Source organism: Melanerpes formicivorus, unplaced genomic scaffold (genome assembly GCF_026170545.1).
Source record: "Melanerpes formicivorus ecotype bairdi unplaced genomic scaffold, bMelFor1.0.p_v2 SCAF_6, whole genome shotgun sequence".
In the NCBI taxonomy this organism is placed as follows: Eukaryota; Metazoa; Chordata; class Aves; order Piciformes; family Picidae; genus Melanerpes; species Melanerpes formicivorus.
Window position 1 is genome coordinate 9,853,088 of NW_027142358.1, and position 19,606 is coordinate 9,872,693.

At 37.2% G+C, this 19,606-nt stretch overlaps 1 protein-coding gene across 1 annotated transcript in view; it reads right to left on the reverse strand.

Moving 5' to 3' along the window:
- Positions 1-3,661: 3,661 nt before the first annotated feature.
- LOC137441801 (heparan sulfate glucosamine 3-O-sulfotransferase 1-like) overlaps positions 3,662-19,606 on the reverse strand; it is a 43,524-nt gene continuing 27,579 nt past the window's right edge. Inside the window, exon 2 of the mRNA XM_068139612.1 lies at positions 3,662-5,535. Coding sequence (XP_067995713.1) covers positions 4,487-5,416 — 930 coding nt within the window. The 5' untranslated portion in view covers positions 5,417-5,535 and the 3' untranslated portion in view covers positions 3,662-4,486. The remainder of the gene's footprint in view (positions 5,536-19,606) is intronic.

Sequence of the window (19,606 nt, forward strand, 5' to 3'; positions counted from 1 at the left end):
ATATAAAAAAACAACAGAGAAATGTCCTTTGAGAGAAAAATTGTACCAGTGATAAAAAGAGTTTGCATTAAGATGTTTTTCTTTAAATATTTACTGAGAGGTTTTTGTAATGGAATTAAAAGAAAGAACATACAACCTGAAAGTGTAAGACCATTCTGCATCAGAAAGTAGACTTCATAGTACTTGTTATGTGGGGTAATTAATGAGATATTGCACATTTTGCATCACATCTCTTTTACCAGGCAAGTATGATTTCTGTTAGTCTGTTTTTAATCTGTTGCATTTTCCCTAAGCAGCAGATTTAACTTCAAGTACTAATTTATTCTTTGCAGTTCCATTAGTATTTTGGCTTTCAATAATGTTTCAGGAATTGTGGTAAGCTCGTGGCACTGTTAATTAACCTCAAAGACATGACGATTCCTCTATAGTCACAGAATGATACTACAGTCTTTTTATCCACTCTTGGTACTAACTTCTAAATTTGTTTTATATAATAGAAAAACAATTTAGTAAGTCACATTGAAACTTGAAATAGTAAAAATGGAAATTATTTGCCAGTAACTAAATATTGGTCATTAACTGTTGGTAATGACTAATGTGCTAGGCAAATAACTACTGATTTTAATTCCAGTGTGTGTTTTGATTTTCATGATAAAGTTCAAGCATTTGAAAGAAATGAAGGATCAAATGATTGAATTTGAAGTAGAGAAAAATTATAATCTACAGAAGCATAATCTGAAAAAACATAAATGCTGCTTTCTCTGCAAGGAAATGTTATTGTGAGTATTGTTATTGCACAACTCTTACAGTGGATCAAGATATTGGGCTCTTATAAAGCATAGTTTTGGTTTTGACATACAAACAAGAAATGATAGAGGTTATGACAATATTCAAAATGTTGTCCAGTCATGAAACCATCTGAATTAGCAAACTGGAAGCAACCCAATTTTAAAATCTCTTTTTGATGTGCTCTTGTAATCATAGAATCATCCAGGCCAGAAAGGACCTCTGAGATCACGAAGCGGAGCCATTTCACTTAGTCCACCAAGTCTGTCACTACAATGTGTATGAAGACTGAAAACTCTGTATGCAAATGCACTTCACTACAGTAGACTTTGATGCATTTCATAGGATTATCTATTAACTTTGTATCAGAAGTATACTGAAGGAGTTGATATGTAGCAACATATGATGAAATGCACTGATTGTATGGCCTCTCTAAAGTTCTCCACAATATTGCCTATGGACGTTCCCGAAATGCCTCTGCTCTAACAGGTATTCTTGGCTAAGAAAATACTCAGAAATCAGCCCAAGGCCTTTGAGAGCTGGATACAGAGGATACAATGCAAAAATGTAATTCTCTTCCTGGTAAAACAATGGGGATGAGTGCAACAGAAAAACCTCTTTGTTTTTTCCCCACATTAGTTAAGAAATAGATGGATTTTTGGGGGGCAAACCCCTAGCTCTTTAGTTTCCTAGTGCTGTTTCTTTTTGTACTGCAGGTAATATATATATAGCCTCTATAAAAGAAAAAGTACTGTGTGCTGCTTATTGTGGTAAAGACTAAACTGATCCAGTTACAGCTGTGGTTGTTTGATATTGCTAGTTCTCAGTGATACTAGATCAAAGTAACTGTAACTGCAGCATTTTAACTAAAAAAGGAAAGAAACAGTATTTAAAGTGATAGCTTACTGTATGTGGAATTAAAAATGACATCAAAAAACTGCTCAAATCATCAACAATTCTGCAGTAGTCTTATTGTTTCAGATGCTCCCAACAACCTTTGAAAAAAACTGCATGATCTCTTCAGCAACCTTCCCACATGTAAATTTATTTCAGCAAACACTGCTTGAATACCATATAATGAGATAAAAGTCCTTTGGCCAGTTTAGAGAAGAACAGTTTATGATTTGGAATCAACTGTGGAGACACATAAGGATATTTGTAATTTCTTAAACTGAGAATTGCTTTCTTAATTCCAAACTTTGACTAGTTTTGAATTCCAAGTGCCAATAACTGAATATTCCAGTATTACTAAAGTACGGCTTAGTGCATCTTATATTAACCTGACATGATCTTCCTCCTGAGGATGACAGAAGGGCTTTTTGAAAATGGTAAGAGTGGAGAAGGCCAGGGCTGCACAAGATAATACTTTTCAGACCACAAAATGAGAAGTTGATTGAAAGTTTGTAGTGTTACATCATAGTCTATTATATTTATTGAATTCTACTATGCAAAGATTAAGTTCCCTCTTTGTAGAGCATTTACCAAAACAAAACTTCAGATGAGAACCTTGATTGATGTAATCCCAACCAACCAACCAAAAAAAAAAAAACACATCAATGCCTCATCCAAATTATATTATGCATAATATTTTTCTTTTGGTATTAGTAAACATTAGAATAATAATTGAATTAATTCCATCAGCTCTGTCCTTCCCCCCCCTAAAAAATCCAAGCAGGAATGAAGAGTGCTCACAAGTCAAGTAGATATGTGCACCATTAACATACACAGACCAGCTCTCTCGAAATGTAAATTCCAGAGAGAAGCTTGTACTTCTGAGTAGTGTCCAGATTTAAAGCCACAGTCTCAGAAAAGGTCAAAGAAATGAACAACAGTTTGGGTCACCTGTAGAAATCAGAGGTGTTGTTCTTCAGAAAGATAACTACAGAGATTAATTACAACTTAACAAAAAATAATTTTCTCTCATATATATGCATATAAGTAGTGGAGAAGATAAGAATAAGATTTATTATATTAACATTTTACATTTATCAAGGGCCTCTTTGAAGAAAACTATTTCTGCAGAATCTGCTTCTGTCCAGCTTCAGTGGAATGCTGCTACCTGTCTAACATCTAAGTAGCCTCCTCAAAAAGTATTATAACCCTAAAAACCAGTGCTGCAATACATACCTGTTAGCCTGTGAAGTGGAAGACTTCAGTCCCATATTAGGAACATACTCTCCCCATTGTGGCTTAGACAGACAAGACACAGATTCAGGATCCTCATCAGGGTTAGGTGGGGTTTGATGCTGTAATGGTCAGAGTGGGCTCACACAACTGCACCTTACAGGTAACCTCAGAAACTTCAAGGAGTGCACCTAATCAGTGCTTCTATTAGAGGGTGAACTAGAGGATGTGGGTTGCGAGGTACAATGTCAAACAAGCACATCTGCATCTGGAGTGCTATCTGGCACCATACTTAACATTTCAAGCTGATTTTCTTCTTTGGTATTGGCATATAATTAACACAAAAAAAAGGAGACCAGACCAGGACAATATTGTCAATAAAAAAAACCAAAAAACAACCACTTTAAAAAAGAATTAAAAAAATCCTAATTCAGGGATATAGATTGGTGTGAGATTTATATATAATCTGAATATCTTATACCTGGCTTATTGAACACTGGGTCTGAGATACAGTAGAAAAAGATGTTATTTTAACCTTGAGATGTTCTGATGATCAGCATTAGAAATGACAAAATAAAAAGTAGTCCATGCTTTGGAGGACAAGCAAATAAGCACACACTCTCTCTCTTTCTTTTTTTCCCTTAAATAAAAGCAACCAAGAGATACTGTGCCAATGGAGATAGGTGAGCTAAAGCCAGGAAAGCAATAGAACAACCAGTCACAGAATACTAACATAATTAATATGGGAGTACTTTTCAAGAACAAAGTGACATAATTTATATAATAAAATATTTGTACAGTTACTGATACTAATAAATCTTTGCCCTTCTTTCAGTGTACGGAATAACAGTGTAAATGGAGGCTGCCCAGGATATTCTAATTTTTTTTGTTTTACATTCAGAACTCTCATATAAAGCTTCATCAAACAGTTCACATTCTTACTGTGTTGGGAGATTTGAATTGAGAGTGGTCTAATACTAATGCTATACAGACAGGGAGCTTCTATTTCACCTATTAAAAGTCACAGGTGAAATCAGATTCCTTTTATTATTAATTAAGAACTTTGGCGTACTAACAGAGGATGAGTTAGTTATTGGAGCCCCTAGGTATGCCCTGTTTTAACATATAATTTAACTTCGTGTATGAAAAATTCTACAAATCCATGGCACTATCCTTGTGCGTGATATAAAAAAAATACCACCACCACCACAAGCTGCAGAACAGTTGGAGTCATACCAGTTCAAATATTTACATTTTTCCTTTATACTGTTAACACAGTCATTTTTTCAGAACAGCACAAATTTTTGTAACAGATACACATCTGAAATAAGTCAGCTGAAGTGAACGTATTCACACGATGGGAGGAAGATCAGTATATGACAATCAGTAATAACACAACCGTGTGAAACTTATTTTTCCCCCAATGTAAAGGGTACCATTTCCATGAGCTAACGGCTGTGTTATTCCGATGAAGCATAAAACCAGTGTGTGAAGTTCCCTTTAACAGTTTAGAAAGATATGTTTGACAGAGGTTTTATTTCTCCAGGCCCTTTAAGAAACATTGATTGCAAATGCGTTAATGCCAGTCAAAGGAATGATTAACCATTCTGTAAAACTTTGCGTTGTGCTCTCTGAAGTATGAATACAGTTGTTCTAAAACAGTGTTGTTAACAAGAGGGTGGGGACGTCCTTTGGATTCATGTAAACATCGCTCTCTTCCATCACTTCTGATGCAGTAGAATCCCTTGGTTTGGTTGAAATAAAAATTAGAAGACACAATTCGGGAAGGAAGATTTAGAAACCTTTCAACCTTTTGTAATTCAGGAAGAGGGTCCTTGATTAAAGTATTGCCATCGACTATGTGAATCTGGTCCAAACTGAAATGCTTAAGCCACTTTTCCATATGAACATCATATAGACTTCTCTGAATAGCTTTGTATTTGGTATTAAGTGCTCCATTCTTAATAACGATATCTTCAAAAAGCTGAACAGGCTTGTGGCTTTCTACTCTGTTGTAATATACTTGGGTATAGTCAGATATAACTCTCTCAGTGGGATCTCTTAGAATGAGCAGCAGTTTAATGGAGCTATTCATGTCATGAATTCTTTCTGGAGCCTGTGGTGATGTAAAATAGCCTGGCGTTTTCTCAATTGTAATTTGATTTCCATATGAAAATGGCATCAGACTTCTATACCAGTCAATTCCTTTCACATAATTTTCATCCCAGTCAAAGAAGTGGACTTCTGTAGCTGCTACCACAATATTAGGATGAATATCCAACATTTCCAGCAAAGCCCTTGTCCCTCCTTTACGAACTCCTATGATGATTGTCTGAGGTATTTGTCGACTTGTGCCAGGAGGTCTCACCTGTGCTGAATAGTGTTCACTTTTATTGCTGAATAATCCTACTTGTGACTTCAATGTTTCCAACAGTGCCCCATTCTCAACAGGAGCACCCTGAGCATGAGTCAGCAGAAGATAAGCTGACACGAGTAGGAAGGCCATGTGGAGAGGAATAATTAGTTTGAGATAACGTTATGCTTGACTAATGAAAGAATAGATAAGTCCCCTTTCGAGCTGATTGGCAGAACCCGTGGTAAATGCACAGCAAGTTTCTGAAGCATCTATAAAACAAAATTAAGACAAATCAGTATTTCTAAACCCGTCACAAAATTCACAGCTCTAATCCCTTATCACAATAGAAAACATACTAAAGTTACCCTACCCCCCCACACTTTATTTCAAAAGAAAAAAACCACAAACCCTTGTGTTTTTTCACCCCCATAGGTGACCAGTGATAGACACTAACCCAACAACAACTTTTATTTCTTCTGAGCACATTAGAATTTTTTAGCTGATTTTAGTTTCCTGACCACTATTTGCTTGCTTTCATTTCCCCAGTTGTCTTATTACATATAAGCCGTATGTTTCTCTTGCCATACGTACCATCACACCCAGTATCATAGAATCATAGAACAGCATAAGCTGGAAAAGACCTTGAAGATCACCTAATCCAAACTCCCTGCCATGGGAGGGACACCTCTCAACTAGACCAGGTTACTCAAAGCCCCATCCAACCTGGCCTTAAACATCTCCACAGAGGAGGCATCTACAAGCTCTCTTTGCAACCCATTCCAGAGTCTTGCCACCCTTGTCATGAAGATTCCTGACAGGTAATTTAGGCAACTTTATTTAACCTGAAAGAAAACTATTTTTAGAGTTTTTGAGAAGTAATCTTGAGACTAACAAGGTTAACAACTTAAAAGAGAAAATAAAGAAGGAATTTTGGTGAAATAAAGTAAAGGCAGGGTGAAAACAAAACAAAATAAAAAACCCCTAAGTATTGGAGCCTGGGAAATTTGCAGCTGTATAGCCAGAGATGTGTTCTTCATAGATCTGGTGATAGATGAAAAAATGCTAAAATATGCTTTAATTTTATTTTTAAAAATCCAACACACTAATATTATTTTATCCCTAATTAACTGCAAGTTACCTGGTTTCATGTACCTAAGAATCAGGTGCAGATACTGTAATTCAAAGAAGCCTAGAAGCCAAATGAGAAATTCATAGTTAAAACTAAGGGAAAAAAATTGGTCTTGTACAATAGTCTCATGTTCACATATAATGTGAGTGGGAATGTTTAATTTACCATCTGAAAACAGCAGTTATCTACACAACACACCGCAAAACAAGTAACAGAAGAGAGCTCACATTCATTTAATGGACAAAAGAACTGCTTTCAAAAATTGTACTAATAGTGTTAGCTTAAAAAGTTTGCAATTAATTAGTTGATTTATAAAGCGGAAATCTCTTGGAGTCATTGCTAGAACAAAACCTTATCCAGAAAATGCTACAAGAAATCATCAAATTCAGAGTGTGCCATAAGACTGGTGACTAAATAGATGAAAATTGCCTTTAGGAGCAATTCCATGAGAAAAAGATTCCAGCTTCAGCCTAAGATATTTGCTTTTTGATGAAGCTCTAAGATTTTAGATCCCGTGATTAGGTTAAAGTTGCGACATAAATGTAAAGCTTTAAAAGATTATTTATCAAATGAAATTGGAATGTTATTTGAATAATTTTTGTGTTGCTCTTCTCCCTTTCTGCAATTAAATGCACACTTTTAGAAGATATGAACTGCTTTTTATAAGGAATATAAATATTTTACATTGCTGCACAGCACACTCTTTGAATCTCAGACTATTCCTAAGAAATTAACCCCATGATACCTCATCAGAATTACAGTGCCTTATTACACAGGTTTTTTCCCTATCATTTGGTGGTGTTGGTGTTGCTTAGTAACATAAGGAGCATCAACAGATATGATACTTATTAAGCAGAAAAGCTCACAAAGAAATTCATGCTGCAGAGGGGACTAATTAAGTAAATAATACCTTGGGCTTTTGTTTGTTTTTCTTTTTTAAAATCATAGACTAGGCTGAAGAAGCTAATACAGTGACTGAAAAATCATTTTAATATTGCAGAAGTGTTCTAAAGACCCTTAACTGCTGCACTCCAATGTTAAAAAAGAAAAAGGGGTTTATGATTTATCCTGGCTAAGGGTAAAGTACATTATCATAGGGTGAACCTAACTATATGATTATTACTAGTTTGTATATTATTAATTCATAACAATACTTAGCACCACCTGTCATGCTTTGCATTGCAGAAGTTCATAGCACTTTGTGTTAATGAACTGTCTGCACCTTATTAAGGCACTATTCTCACCTTACAGGAAATTGGGACTGACCAACCTAATAGATCCAGTTCAAGAGTGCAAATGCTTTAGAAAATCCAGGTTAATGTGATCTGCTCAAGGTCATGTAACAGGTTTACAGTCCAATCAAGAATTGAAAACCTCAGGGCTTCCAATTCACCTTACAGTTCCAATTTTGTGCCATTTCATGACAGCCACTCACATGTCTTCTGGCAGTTTATATTTGGGTCACACACTGAACCAAAAAGAAAAGAGTTTCCCCAAGAATTCAGCATAAGGTTGAAGTACTTCGGGGAACATGGCAGTTTCTTCCCACATGCTCCCCCCTCCAAATGGAAACAACATACTACCTCAGCATTTAACAGCACACACACTCAGGATTTTGTTGTTTCAAGCTGCAGACATGCTCCTGTTCGCTACTGAAAACTACAACAACAGGAAGTGGTGAGAGAAAGTATAACAAAGCACCAATTTTTGTCTTGATTGTTAAAAACAGACCTGAATTTTAAAAAGTGTATTGTTTTTCCTGTTTATTCCTTAGATACCAACTCAACCCAGCACAGAGATCAGCCACTGAATACAATTCAAACTTTTAAAGTCTTACAGGCACACAAACTAGTTACAGCTCAATTGTATTCTATAATTAAGCACATCTCTAATGCTCACAGTACAAAAAACCTTCACAGCCAAAGGTTATGTAAGGTGAACTGTTCCAGAAACTTTGAAACTGTGATGATAGTTATGGCAGTGTACAGTATCCATACACAGACTGGCTTTATATAATAAATACTGCTAAATAACAACAAACCTAACAACAATAATGCAGTTCTAAAAGCTTTCAAAGATTTGACATTAGTCTGTTGTGCCTTTTTATTTTTCCTTTGGTAGAAGCAGGGCTAGTTACACAGCATAATAGGTGCAAAACTACTCTCAGAATGGCTTACATATTTTTGTAAAACAGACAAATGAATAATCCAGTGCATATGGGATATACTGTTTAACAGAATCAAATATCAATTTACTCAAATCCAATAAAGCAATGACTAGTTCTATTAATTCTAGGCATTAAATGTTAAAAGTAATGTTTGGCACACGTTCAATGGTTGAACAAAAAAAACACCCCACTTTTTAAGTGAAAGGAATTAAAAATCAGCTTTGACCCACATAGGTCAGATATACCTAGACTGAATTCAAGAGGCAATGAATAGATTAGAATAGAATTGAACAGAATAGAGTAGAGTAGAATAGAATTAACCAGGTTGGAAAAGACCTTTGAGATTATTGAGTCCAACCTATCATCCAGCACCAAGCGCCCTATCCAGTCTCTTCCTAAACACCCTCAGTGATGGTGACTCCACCACCTCCCTGGGCAGCACATTCCAATGGCCAATCACTCTTTCTGTGAAGAACTTCTTCCTAACATCTAGCCTAAACCTCCCCTGACACAGCTTGAGACTGTGTCCTCTTGTTCTGGTGCTGGTTGCCTGGGAGAAGAGACCAACCCCTACCTGGCTACAACCTCCCTTCAGGGAGTTGTAGACAGCAATAAGGTCTCCCCTGAGCCTCCTCCAGGCTAAGCAACCCCAGCTCCCTCAGCCTCTCCTCATAGGGCTTCTCTGCCCTTCTCTGGACACATTCCAGCAACTCAATATTTTTCCTAAACTGAAGGGTCCAGAACTGGACACAGGACTCAAGGCCTAACCAGTGTTGAGTACAGCGACAGAATGACTTCCCTGCTCCAGCTGGCCACACTACTCCTGATACAGTCTAGGATGTCACTGGCCTTCTTGGCCATGTGGGCACACTGCTGGCTCATGTTCAGCCTACTATCAACCAGCACCCCCAGGTCCCTCTCTGCTTGGCTGCTCTCCAGCCACTCTGACCCCAGCCCATAGCACTGCATAGGGTTGTTTTGGCTAATGTGTACAACCCGGCACTTAGATGTGTTAAATCTCATGCCATTGGACTCTGGCCATCTGTCCAGAATGCTTCTGAGTCTGAAAGAGATTTACTATTTTAAAAAGTTTTCCACATGGAAACAATTGTGAATAGACTTTAGTTTTATTATAAACAGTGCTTTACTTTAGGTTTCTGTTAGAATGAGAACAATTAGAAATAGATGCAATTGATTATGTTTAGAGCCAAGTCCAAGGTTTCAGTGAGATCTGATTCAGGTGAATCCCATTCCATGAAACTGAAGACTACGTATGAAAGGACAGGTATCCCAGCATGATACCTGTTTGCAGATAGGGCACAAAACTCTTCTACTACACATCTACTCTAGACTCCATTGTCGGATTTCAGAGAAGGTGGTGAGACACTGGCACATGTTGCCCAGAGAGGTGATAAATGACCCATCCCTGGAAAGATTCCAGGCCAGGTTGTTTGAGGCTCTGAGCAACCTGCTCTGGGTGAAGATGTCCCTGCTGACCACAGGGCTGGACTACATGGCCTCTGAAGGTCCATTTCAACCCAAACTATTATATGATTCTCTGACTAACTGTACTGACTAAATAACATTCCCATGATGTCATTACTGGGCTTTATTATAATCTGTTAGTAGAGGTTAGTTGGTTTCCATGACTGCACATAAAGAATACTTCCCACCTGTAACTGGAAAATGTGATGCAAACTGCAGAAAGCAAGAAAGGATTGTGTGTGAGTAAAATGTGACACCAGAGTTTACATAGAATTACATAGAATAAACCAGGTTGGAAGAGACCTTCAAGATCATCGCATCCAACCCATCAACCAATCCAACCCAACTAAACAACTAACCCATGGCACCAAGCACCCCATCAAGTCTCCTCCTGAAGACCAACATCTGCCTGTCTACAATCTCCCTTCAGGTAGTTGTAGAGAGTAATAAGGTCACCCCTGAGTCTCCTCTTCTCCAGGCTAAGCAATCCCAGCTCCCTCAGTCTTTCCTCATAGGGCTTGTGTTCCAAACCCCTCACCAACTTCGTTGCCCTTCTCTGGACTCATTCCAGCAAGTCAACATCCTTCCTAAATTGAAGGGCCCAGAACTGGAAACACCAAGCTGAGCTCCATTGGTCTCTGGTTATACAAGAAGTAGAGGACTAAGAAACTACAGAAAGGGCCACAGATCCCAGAGTTGAATAAACATTGCAGCAGCTCACATAACTGACAAAGAACCTTATGATTTTTGTATGTACTCAAACTATGGACATATTTTTAACCAGGAGATGTACCAAGAATTCCTCAGTGAGGCACTACCTAAAATACTATGCTCCCACAGGCTGTTCCAAAATACTGTCTTGCTGTTGTAACAACTCTTCTCAGAATGAAATACTCTAAAGGTGCCTCTTTAAGCATCAATATAAACCCAAGTCCTTCCAAAGTAAAACTATGACATTAACATTTAAAGTCCTAATACAGCAGTGAATTTATTTGGATGAACCTTTTATAATGAGACTGCAGTTTTATAACAGCCAAAAATTACTACCTTACAGGAACAAAAAAAAAGATAAATTAAAAAAAAAAAAAAAAGGAAAGAAAAGAAAAAGAAAAAGAAAGGAATAAAAAAAAGAAAATAGCTATTTGGTGAGTAAAGATAGGAGCCACAGAGTAATGGCAATTGGCTGCAGACTTCCTCTCTACCATGTACGCAGACTATAAAGGTTTAAAAAGGAAAGCTAAGAAAGGTTAGCATAAACTATAAACATTAAATCATTGGCAGGTGATATTAGCAGATAGGAGTTTTCAAAAGAGTTTGCTTCCCTAAGGCTAGTATTATTTTTTTTTAATTCCCTTTTCTGATAAGACAGAAAATTGCCTGATGATAATATGACTGCAAATATATAGCAGGACCTTATGAATGGTAGCATATACAGTATAAATACACTAATACATTTCTGAGCTAAATAAACCTAGGGATGTAGCCTTCACATTTATATTTTATGGTATTTTAAAAAATATCATACTCAAAAAACCCATCCACATAGAAGTTACTGAATTACAATTTCATAAAGGTCCTTAATATGTTTAGTCCATAAAGCCAGGCACATTCTCAGCATACCTCTAAATAGCCATAAACACCCTCCCAACCCAATCCCCGCCCCCCCACTGCCACCCCCCCCCACACACCCTGCAACCTCACATCTGCTCCTATTAACATGTAAAGCATAGATAGTGGTCAGATTAATGCACATGACAAGGGCAGTTTTATCACTCTACATATCACAGTGGCATATTTCAAATGGAATGGTATTACTGTTTCTTTGACTTAAACTAACACCTTTAATTGTTAACTATGCATCAGCGCTAATAGAAAGTGAAGTGGCCACACCAGGTCTCCAGCTAAATAAGCAGTAACTATGTAATTATAAAGGTACAAGATGCAACAATGTAGGACTAGTAAATAGCTTTTGTGTTTTCACCTACACATCTTGCTTAGGTAAACCTTCAACCTTTCTATGTTTGGTATAATTATTTTAATGCTACTCATTTGCGTACACTCACTCTCACAGCACCTTAATATTCACTGGTGTTTAGGAATTAAAATTAGTGTTTGCTGCAAAGGTTTTATGAGTCCCATCTTTCAAAGGAAAAGATTCCTCAGAGGGTAAGAGATGGCAACAGAAGCATTTGATGGGAACAAGTACAGGTTAGCTCTCTGTTGTACAAACCACCAAATACAGGTCATCAAATAGGGAACCCCAGAACCTGCTAATGCTCTCTTGTGAAGACCTCAGCATCTCAGCATTAAAAAACCCCATGCCACCAAAATATAAACCTATGCTAATCTGAATAGCTGGGGATTCTAAAGCATTACGACTTCAAGGCCTCCAAGAAGAATAGAATAGAATACAGAGTAAATAAGTTTGGAAAACACCTTTGGGATCATCGAGAACAATTTGTCTCACAAGGGAGTTTTGCTGGGCAGAACTTGTCAGTATTACCTGGTATTTTTTTCCAGCACTGCCCTGTTGAAGAGTGAGAATGCTCCAGGTTAGAGTTCACCAGATATTGGCAGCTGAAGGCAGAGTTAACCTAAGACACCCAGGAGTGACATGTGAAGATCCAGCCAGGGAGAGAAGCTATGAAGTGGGAGTCTTGCAGGCAAGGAGGCTCCTTTCCCCCTAGTTTGAATGCTCTTCCACAGTTAAACACTTCATTCAAGTCTGCTGAGCCAAGGTCAGTATGTTACCCTCTGTTTATAGTATCTTTTCTGAGAGTTTTTTCAAGGGTTTCTGGGAAGTAGTTGTATGACGCTGCCTGTTAAGAATTGCTGTATTTGGTCATATAGAACTGCTGTATATTCCCATTATACAACGCATGAAATAAACTGACCCTTACTTTGTTAATAAGTCATATTATCCAACAGTCAGCAGATTGAAGACCACCTAATGTCAAGTTCAGACACAAAGAGAAACAGCCAACTCCTTGACCTGGAAGCATTCCTGTGTGGTCTGCCCTAGGTGATCCTGCTTTAGCATGGGGGCTGGAGTAGATCACTGGCAGTCCCTTCCAACCCCTAAAATTCCGTGATTCTGTGAATATACCAATTATACTGAAAAGCACAGGTGTAAAGTGAGCTGAGAATTCACCCACAATAAACCAAAGTAGCAGAATGGCACACCAAAGTTGAAATGCTCTGGCCTGATAAAAGATGACTAACAAAGTTTAAGAACCACATTACCATGTGCAGCCAAAAGACATAATTATTTCTTCTCACTAGAGCTACTCCTTTAGTACCTGATATTTTTTAATAGCTTTTAGTTAACACAGAACTGTGAAAAATACTGCAGACAAAAAGAAACAACAGCTCTGTTGTGTGTTTTTTTTTTTTGTTTTGTGGGTGGTTTATTGTTTGTTTTAAGCATGATTATAAAACAAAGGATATGAAGGAATATATAAAGAAGTTGAAAACATAAATCATCTGGACAACTTATTTAAGGCTAAAAATATGATTTTGAAATTCTGGGTATTGGCACAAGCACTGATAAGAGACAAGGTCAAGATAATAATCAGAGAGAAAAGGTCTGATTGATGAAATAGGATTTGCAAGACTACATACCCAGTCCACACTGAGTTTAAGTATGCTGAGAGGCTTTGAGAATCAGAGAATCCAAAGTTATACAATAAAAGTCTCACAGTTTACCTTTCCTCAAAGTAAATAAATATGCAGAACTTGAAGACAGAGATCATAGAAATCAGCTGCCTAGGAATTTTTAGAATTGATTAATACACAAAGCAGTAAAAAGACAAAAGTCTGTCTTACACTGGTAGGCAAATCCGTGCTAATAAAGAAGGTGAATATCATGCCATAGTATTGAACAGGCACACATATTAGAAAAGAAATAGCTAGTACTCCTCTTGAATAAAATCTCAATTAAAGCTTTCAACACATTCCTTACTGGGTTATGTACAGGCCCAACCCAGCAGGCATCTGTAGAGATACAGAAATGAAAGCAATTGGGAAACCATTTGAAAATGTCTAATAACCAGAGTACAAGAAAGAATACAGCCCAGCATGCCAAAGTCACGCCTCTTTAGCACTGTTCCTCATGGTAAACCAGAGCATCAAAGATGACAGTCTGAAAACAGAGTAAGTAAAAGACAGTTTATTTTCTGGATATCATAGAAAAGCAGAAATCAGAACCTTTGCTCCTTTCCAGACCCGTTTCTACTAACAAAGTAATATGATAAAGTACAATAACAAGAATGCTTACCACTCTGAAAAGTCTAAAAGCAGATAGCTGATACCAAGCATTTCTTATTGCTTATCTCCAGGATTTCTGAGATTTAGTAGGGGTCCTGTTTGAGTGTCTTTTACACTAATTATTAAGGCATGACCAAATGGAGAGATGAAGGGAGAGCAGTGGATATCACCTATCCTGATTTCAGCAATGCTTTTTATACTGTCCCTGCATCTGGGGAGGAATAACACCAGGCACCAGTACAGACTAGGGGTCATCCTGCTGGAAAGCAGCTCCATGGAGAAAGACCTTGGAATCCTAGTGGACTGCAAGTTATTCATGGGACAGCAATGTGGCCTTGTGGTCAACAGGGCCACCAGCATCCTGGGGTGCATTAAGAAAAGTGTGCTCACCCCATCTAGAGGAGTTCTGCTCCCCCTCTATTCTGTCCTGATGAGAACACATCTGAATACTGCGTCCAGTTTTGGGCTCAGAGAGGTTGTGGAGACATCTTCTCTGGAAACTTTCAAACCCTGCCTGGATGTGTTCCTGTGTGACCGGCCCACGGTGATCCTGCTTTGGCATGGGGGTTGGATTTGATGATCTCTGGAGGTCCTTTCCAACCCCTAACATTCTGTGATTCTGTAATTAGTTACAAACGATAGAACTTAGAATAGCTTTTCTGCAGTTCCAGTCTTTCCAACTTTGATGTACAACCTGATCTAGGCATGGCAGTAGTCCAACCAGAATCAAAGTATTAGAGATACACAAACATATCAAAACCTCTTAAACTTTAGTGGTAGACAAAGCTCTCCCCTTTCTCGCAGTCCAGGCAGTTGTTATGACAGCTCCCCTGCACAAAAACCATCTCTGCATCTATGACTTCAAGGACTCCCCAGAAAAACACATTCTGCGATTATGCTCTAAACCTGAAAAGCCAGGGGAAAAATAGCATGGTTAATTCAAGCAGAACATGCTCCTGGCCATACATTATCACTTCTCCCCCATAGCTCAGTCCTACTTTGCGCCCAGATAAGCTTTCTGCGCTATTCATTTAATGCTGCTTCACTTCAAATCAGTTACAACTTCTCAGAAAGTCTCTTTGATGGCTGAGAGTGCCTACAGCAATTCTTTGAGCCTTTAAACTCTGTCTGTCAATTTTCACCTAGGTCTTTAAGGTAAAATCATATTTAGAAGCCATCATACATTCAGGATCAGGACTTTTAAGACTTCAAATTTGTGAGACTTGTGACAAATGGTAAGGGTTGGTCACATTAGGAACTCTGACTAGGAAAAGCCACAAAGACTGAATTGAGTATGGTAAGATTCTCTCCCAGATTAAACTACATTGGCTTTGCTTATGATAAACTGTAATCAGTACCTTTTTTTTTTTTTTAATGCAGTATCAATTTGGAAACTATCTTTTTCACCTAGATATCCCACAATGACCTTTTGATATTTTTCTCCTTAAATCTTGAATGTTTGTTACCAATATTCTGGTTGTTGACAAGGTGCTAGAAACTACTGTAACAGAGGAGAAAGGGATAGGCTGTACAGCACGTGTAGTGTAATTGATTGCAAACACTGAGATTTCAGCTACTCAGTAGGTCAGGATAGTGTTTTATATTGTCACAACAACTGGGAATTTCCCCAGATCGATGCTTTACCATAGCATGAGGACAAAGGGTACTTCCATTACTTTTGCATTCTCCCTCTTTCTCTGTCTTCTACCCTTCCAAATAAAACAGACAAAAACCCCTAAAGTGAAAACTTCTGTTATTTCAGTGACAGACTGGCACAAGACCTCCATCAGAGGAGGTGATTGATTTTGTGATCTATTTTTGCACCATCTGGCCAGAAAAAATTTTTTTCTTACTGTGTTGCATACAACCCATACGTTCCATACTCTTCTAGTCTATTTAATTTTTCCTCAGAAAGTTTAAAAACGAAAAGTTGAGCATCAGTCTTTATTTCTCTCTCACCTTTCTCCATTTCCTCTAAAGTGTTTTCATATAAAGCAAAGATGTAGGTGTTTGTCTATGAGGGTTTTAAACATAAAATACAGATCTTGCGCATCCTGATTGTTGTTTCTCTTGCCCCATAAGAACACCTGGTGTGATTACAAAAGAAAATTGTCCCACTGTACATTTTCCTTCTGAGTACATTATTTTTCCCCCTTTCAATAAATTTTAAGTTTTTCTGGAGTGTTAAGAGAAGTATTTTCAGCAGATTTTCCTGTGGCATCGATCATCAGTAGCTTAGCAGTTACTTTAAATCTTTTGAAGAATAAATGTCAACATCTGAATACCAGTTAATTTGCAAGTCCAGTGAGATTCATAGAAAAAACAAAGTGAAGCACCAAATCAACACTTTCAAATTAGACTGCCTCAAAGCACATAAAATTAAAAAAAAAAATTCTTCTGCCATTACTCACAGTGAACTCAATTAATAAAATGGAGTTGGATAGTTCTGAATGTAGGACTACAGAATCCTAATTCTTTGCATAAATGATGGTGTAATCTTTAAAGATGTTGAGCACCTGATGCTTTCGTATTTCTAGGATGGCTGAGAATTCCACTGATGGTTGCCTGTTCACACACACCAGTACAAACATTTTCTAGCTCAACAAGGTGGAAGAAACATACTCCTGTATAAGTAATGATTCCCTGGCAAACATTCACACCCTATGTATTTGTAGCTGGTGACACCTGTTCAAACCATGTACTATTTCAGAAGAACTTTAGTTTTCAAACAAACCTCACAAACACACAGTAATATTGGAAGATTAACACAAAATTTACTTAGGAAAAGAGAGTATCTGCTGAAATACCAGAATTACTTATTACAACATGTCCATTCTACCACTGTCAGCTATTAGTATCTCATTGTTTGGTCACTGATACATAAAGTGGTTTCGAAGCATAGTCATGAGACTATTTCCCCCCAGACTGGCCTGTGAAAAATATATACTTCCACCTAATGCAACATCCTGTTTAATTCTATGGCAATAAGGGATTTTTTTCTGCATTCTGATTATGAACATTCAGTCCTCTTACTTTAAATATGTGCCCACAGGGGAAAATAAATCTGGGTTTTAAATTTAATTTGCAACTGTAAAATACGGAATAGTTATTTCTTTTTATAGCATACTAAAAAAGGTAATGCAAGTAAGCAGTGTAAGCTACCAGTTATTGATGCCAGCTCTGTTTTAAAGCAATGCTAATAGCTTTTCCTCTCAAGGGAGGACAGTGTTTCTTCTGGAAACTATAAATTATATATGCTGATTTTTCATCTTAAATTTGTAATTTAACATTTCTTAGCCAAAATATTTTCACATGTCCCACTTATTCTTTATGGCATCTATCAATATGAACACATTTTAAGCAAAAAGAATGCTACTATTAAGAGCAGGTTAAATTTCTTCCAGAACCTTTCTGTCCAAGGGGAAAAAAATTTGATATGAAAGGTGTTGCAGTCAAACAACATTGACGTGTACGTGTGAGAAGTAAGAAGTTTGATTATTGAAGGTCTCCATTCCTAAACTATAAAGCTTACTAAAGTTGTATAAGAAATTAGCTTAATTTTATTAATGGTCACGATGTGTTACTCTGTCTCACCTGATGTTTGAAAAAAATGACTGATATAATTGTCAGTCACAGTCTGAGAATGTTTGAGAAACAAAATTTCAGTCAAATTTGAAAGTGGCAGGAGAAATAAATAATGAAGCTGAACCTACTTCATTAAACACAGATCTGCCTGTGTTCTTAAGGAAGCAAGAGTAATTCAACGTGAAGTACTTCAAATTACAACATGTAACTCCCTTCTACTGAAAGCACCACAAAGCTGTCAGTGAAAGAGAAAAGGAGCGGATAAAGCAACGCAAGTTATGAAAAAAACAAAACCATCTGTAGACATGTTGCCATGTTATTAATCATTTTAGTGACTATTAGCTTCTGGGTAACAAGCAGAGATTCAATGTCAATTTAAAAAAAAAAAGCTGAGAAACCAAAGTATAGGAATGCACAGGAAATCTTCAGCAGCAGGTCAATTCAGAACATCGCACCATACGTTTCTTCAGACAAATATACAGGCTGAGAGTTTCAAAGGAGCCTAAGGGACCTTCAGTTACTGATTTGTTTGAAGTTTAAATTTCACATTAGAGATGGACACCTATATCACTCAGACTTTCCAGAAAGCACTACCCTTAGGATTATTTATGAAACACTGAAAAATCTCAATGAAAACTTTACCTTGCTGCACAATAGTGGACAAAGACAAGGACATTATTAGTATGCAAAAGCAGTGAGAGAAAATGCCAGTACACTTGCAATGTATTTTGATAAGCTAATAGTTCAGAGTGACTAGGAACTGACTGTTTCCTTCTGGTCAACCTCTCTCAAAAGAGAGGGGCAGTTCAGAGATGGCTGTTGACTGCAAGCATAAATAATCTGTTAATATAAGCAGATATTCAAAAGATGCGTGTACTTTTCTTTCCAAGGAGTTTGTACTTTAAGTGATATGTTAGACAAACTAACTACGATAACCCTTGCTCCTGCCCTTGCAAGTTCAGGAAAAACACATTTCAATGAAAGAAAAAGGCAACAAAATTAAAGACGGCAAAGTTCTATGCTCTGACCAATGCACAATTAATCTAGGAATGTCATTGCCACTAAATATTACTGACGACCTAAGTAACACAAATGAAAATGAAAGAAAAAAAACCAAGCAATGAGGAAAAAAAAAAAAAAGACATTTCAAGCTGTATTTCAAAACACTGTATTTAGTGCCTTAATAAGCAATCTACTATAAAACAGATTTTACAAGATCTCAAGGGGAAACAGAATACAAGTTGAGAACTCTGCACTTCTGGGATCACAATAACTAGGGGGTTGATCATGTAAAATACATAACAACTCATTTGAATATACTTTCCAAAGAATTTCATAATAAATAAAGACTAATGTTTAATAGGTTTGAATGCATTTGTTTACTTTATTGAATAGTTTTGTTCAAAGAGGGACAGAAAAAAGTTTCCATTTCTTACTAAATCACTATAGTTTCCACTGTCATAGCTCAAAGAATGAGTTTTTGTGTTTCACTAACTTCAGTGAAGACTGGAATTGTACAATCAGAGCACAGAGTTTGACACTGGTACTGAAAGTATAAGCAAAGTCAGATGACTTAGTGAAGACAGCAGCATGACAGTCACATACTAAAGAAAAGAGGCTGAAAATACAAAAAATGAAGCAAGCTAAGAGAGAAAGGAACTTTAGAGCCTAGTTTCTTTTATAGATGCCAAAGCACAAGGAACATGGT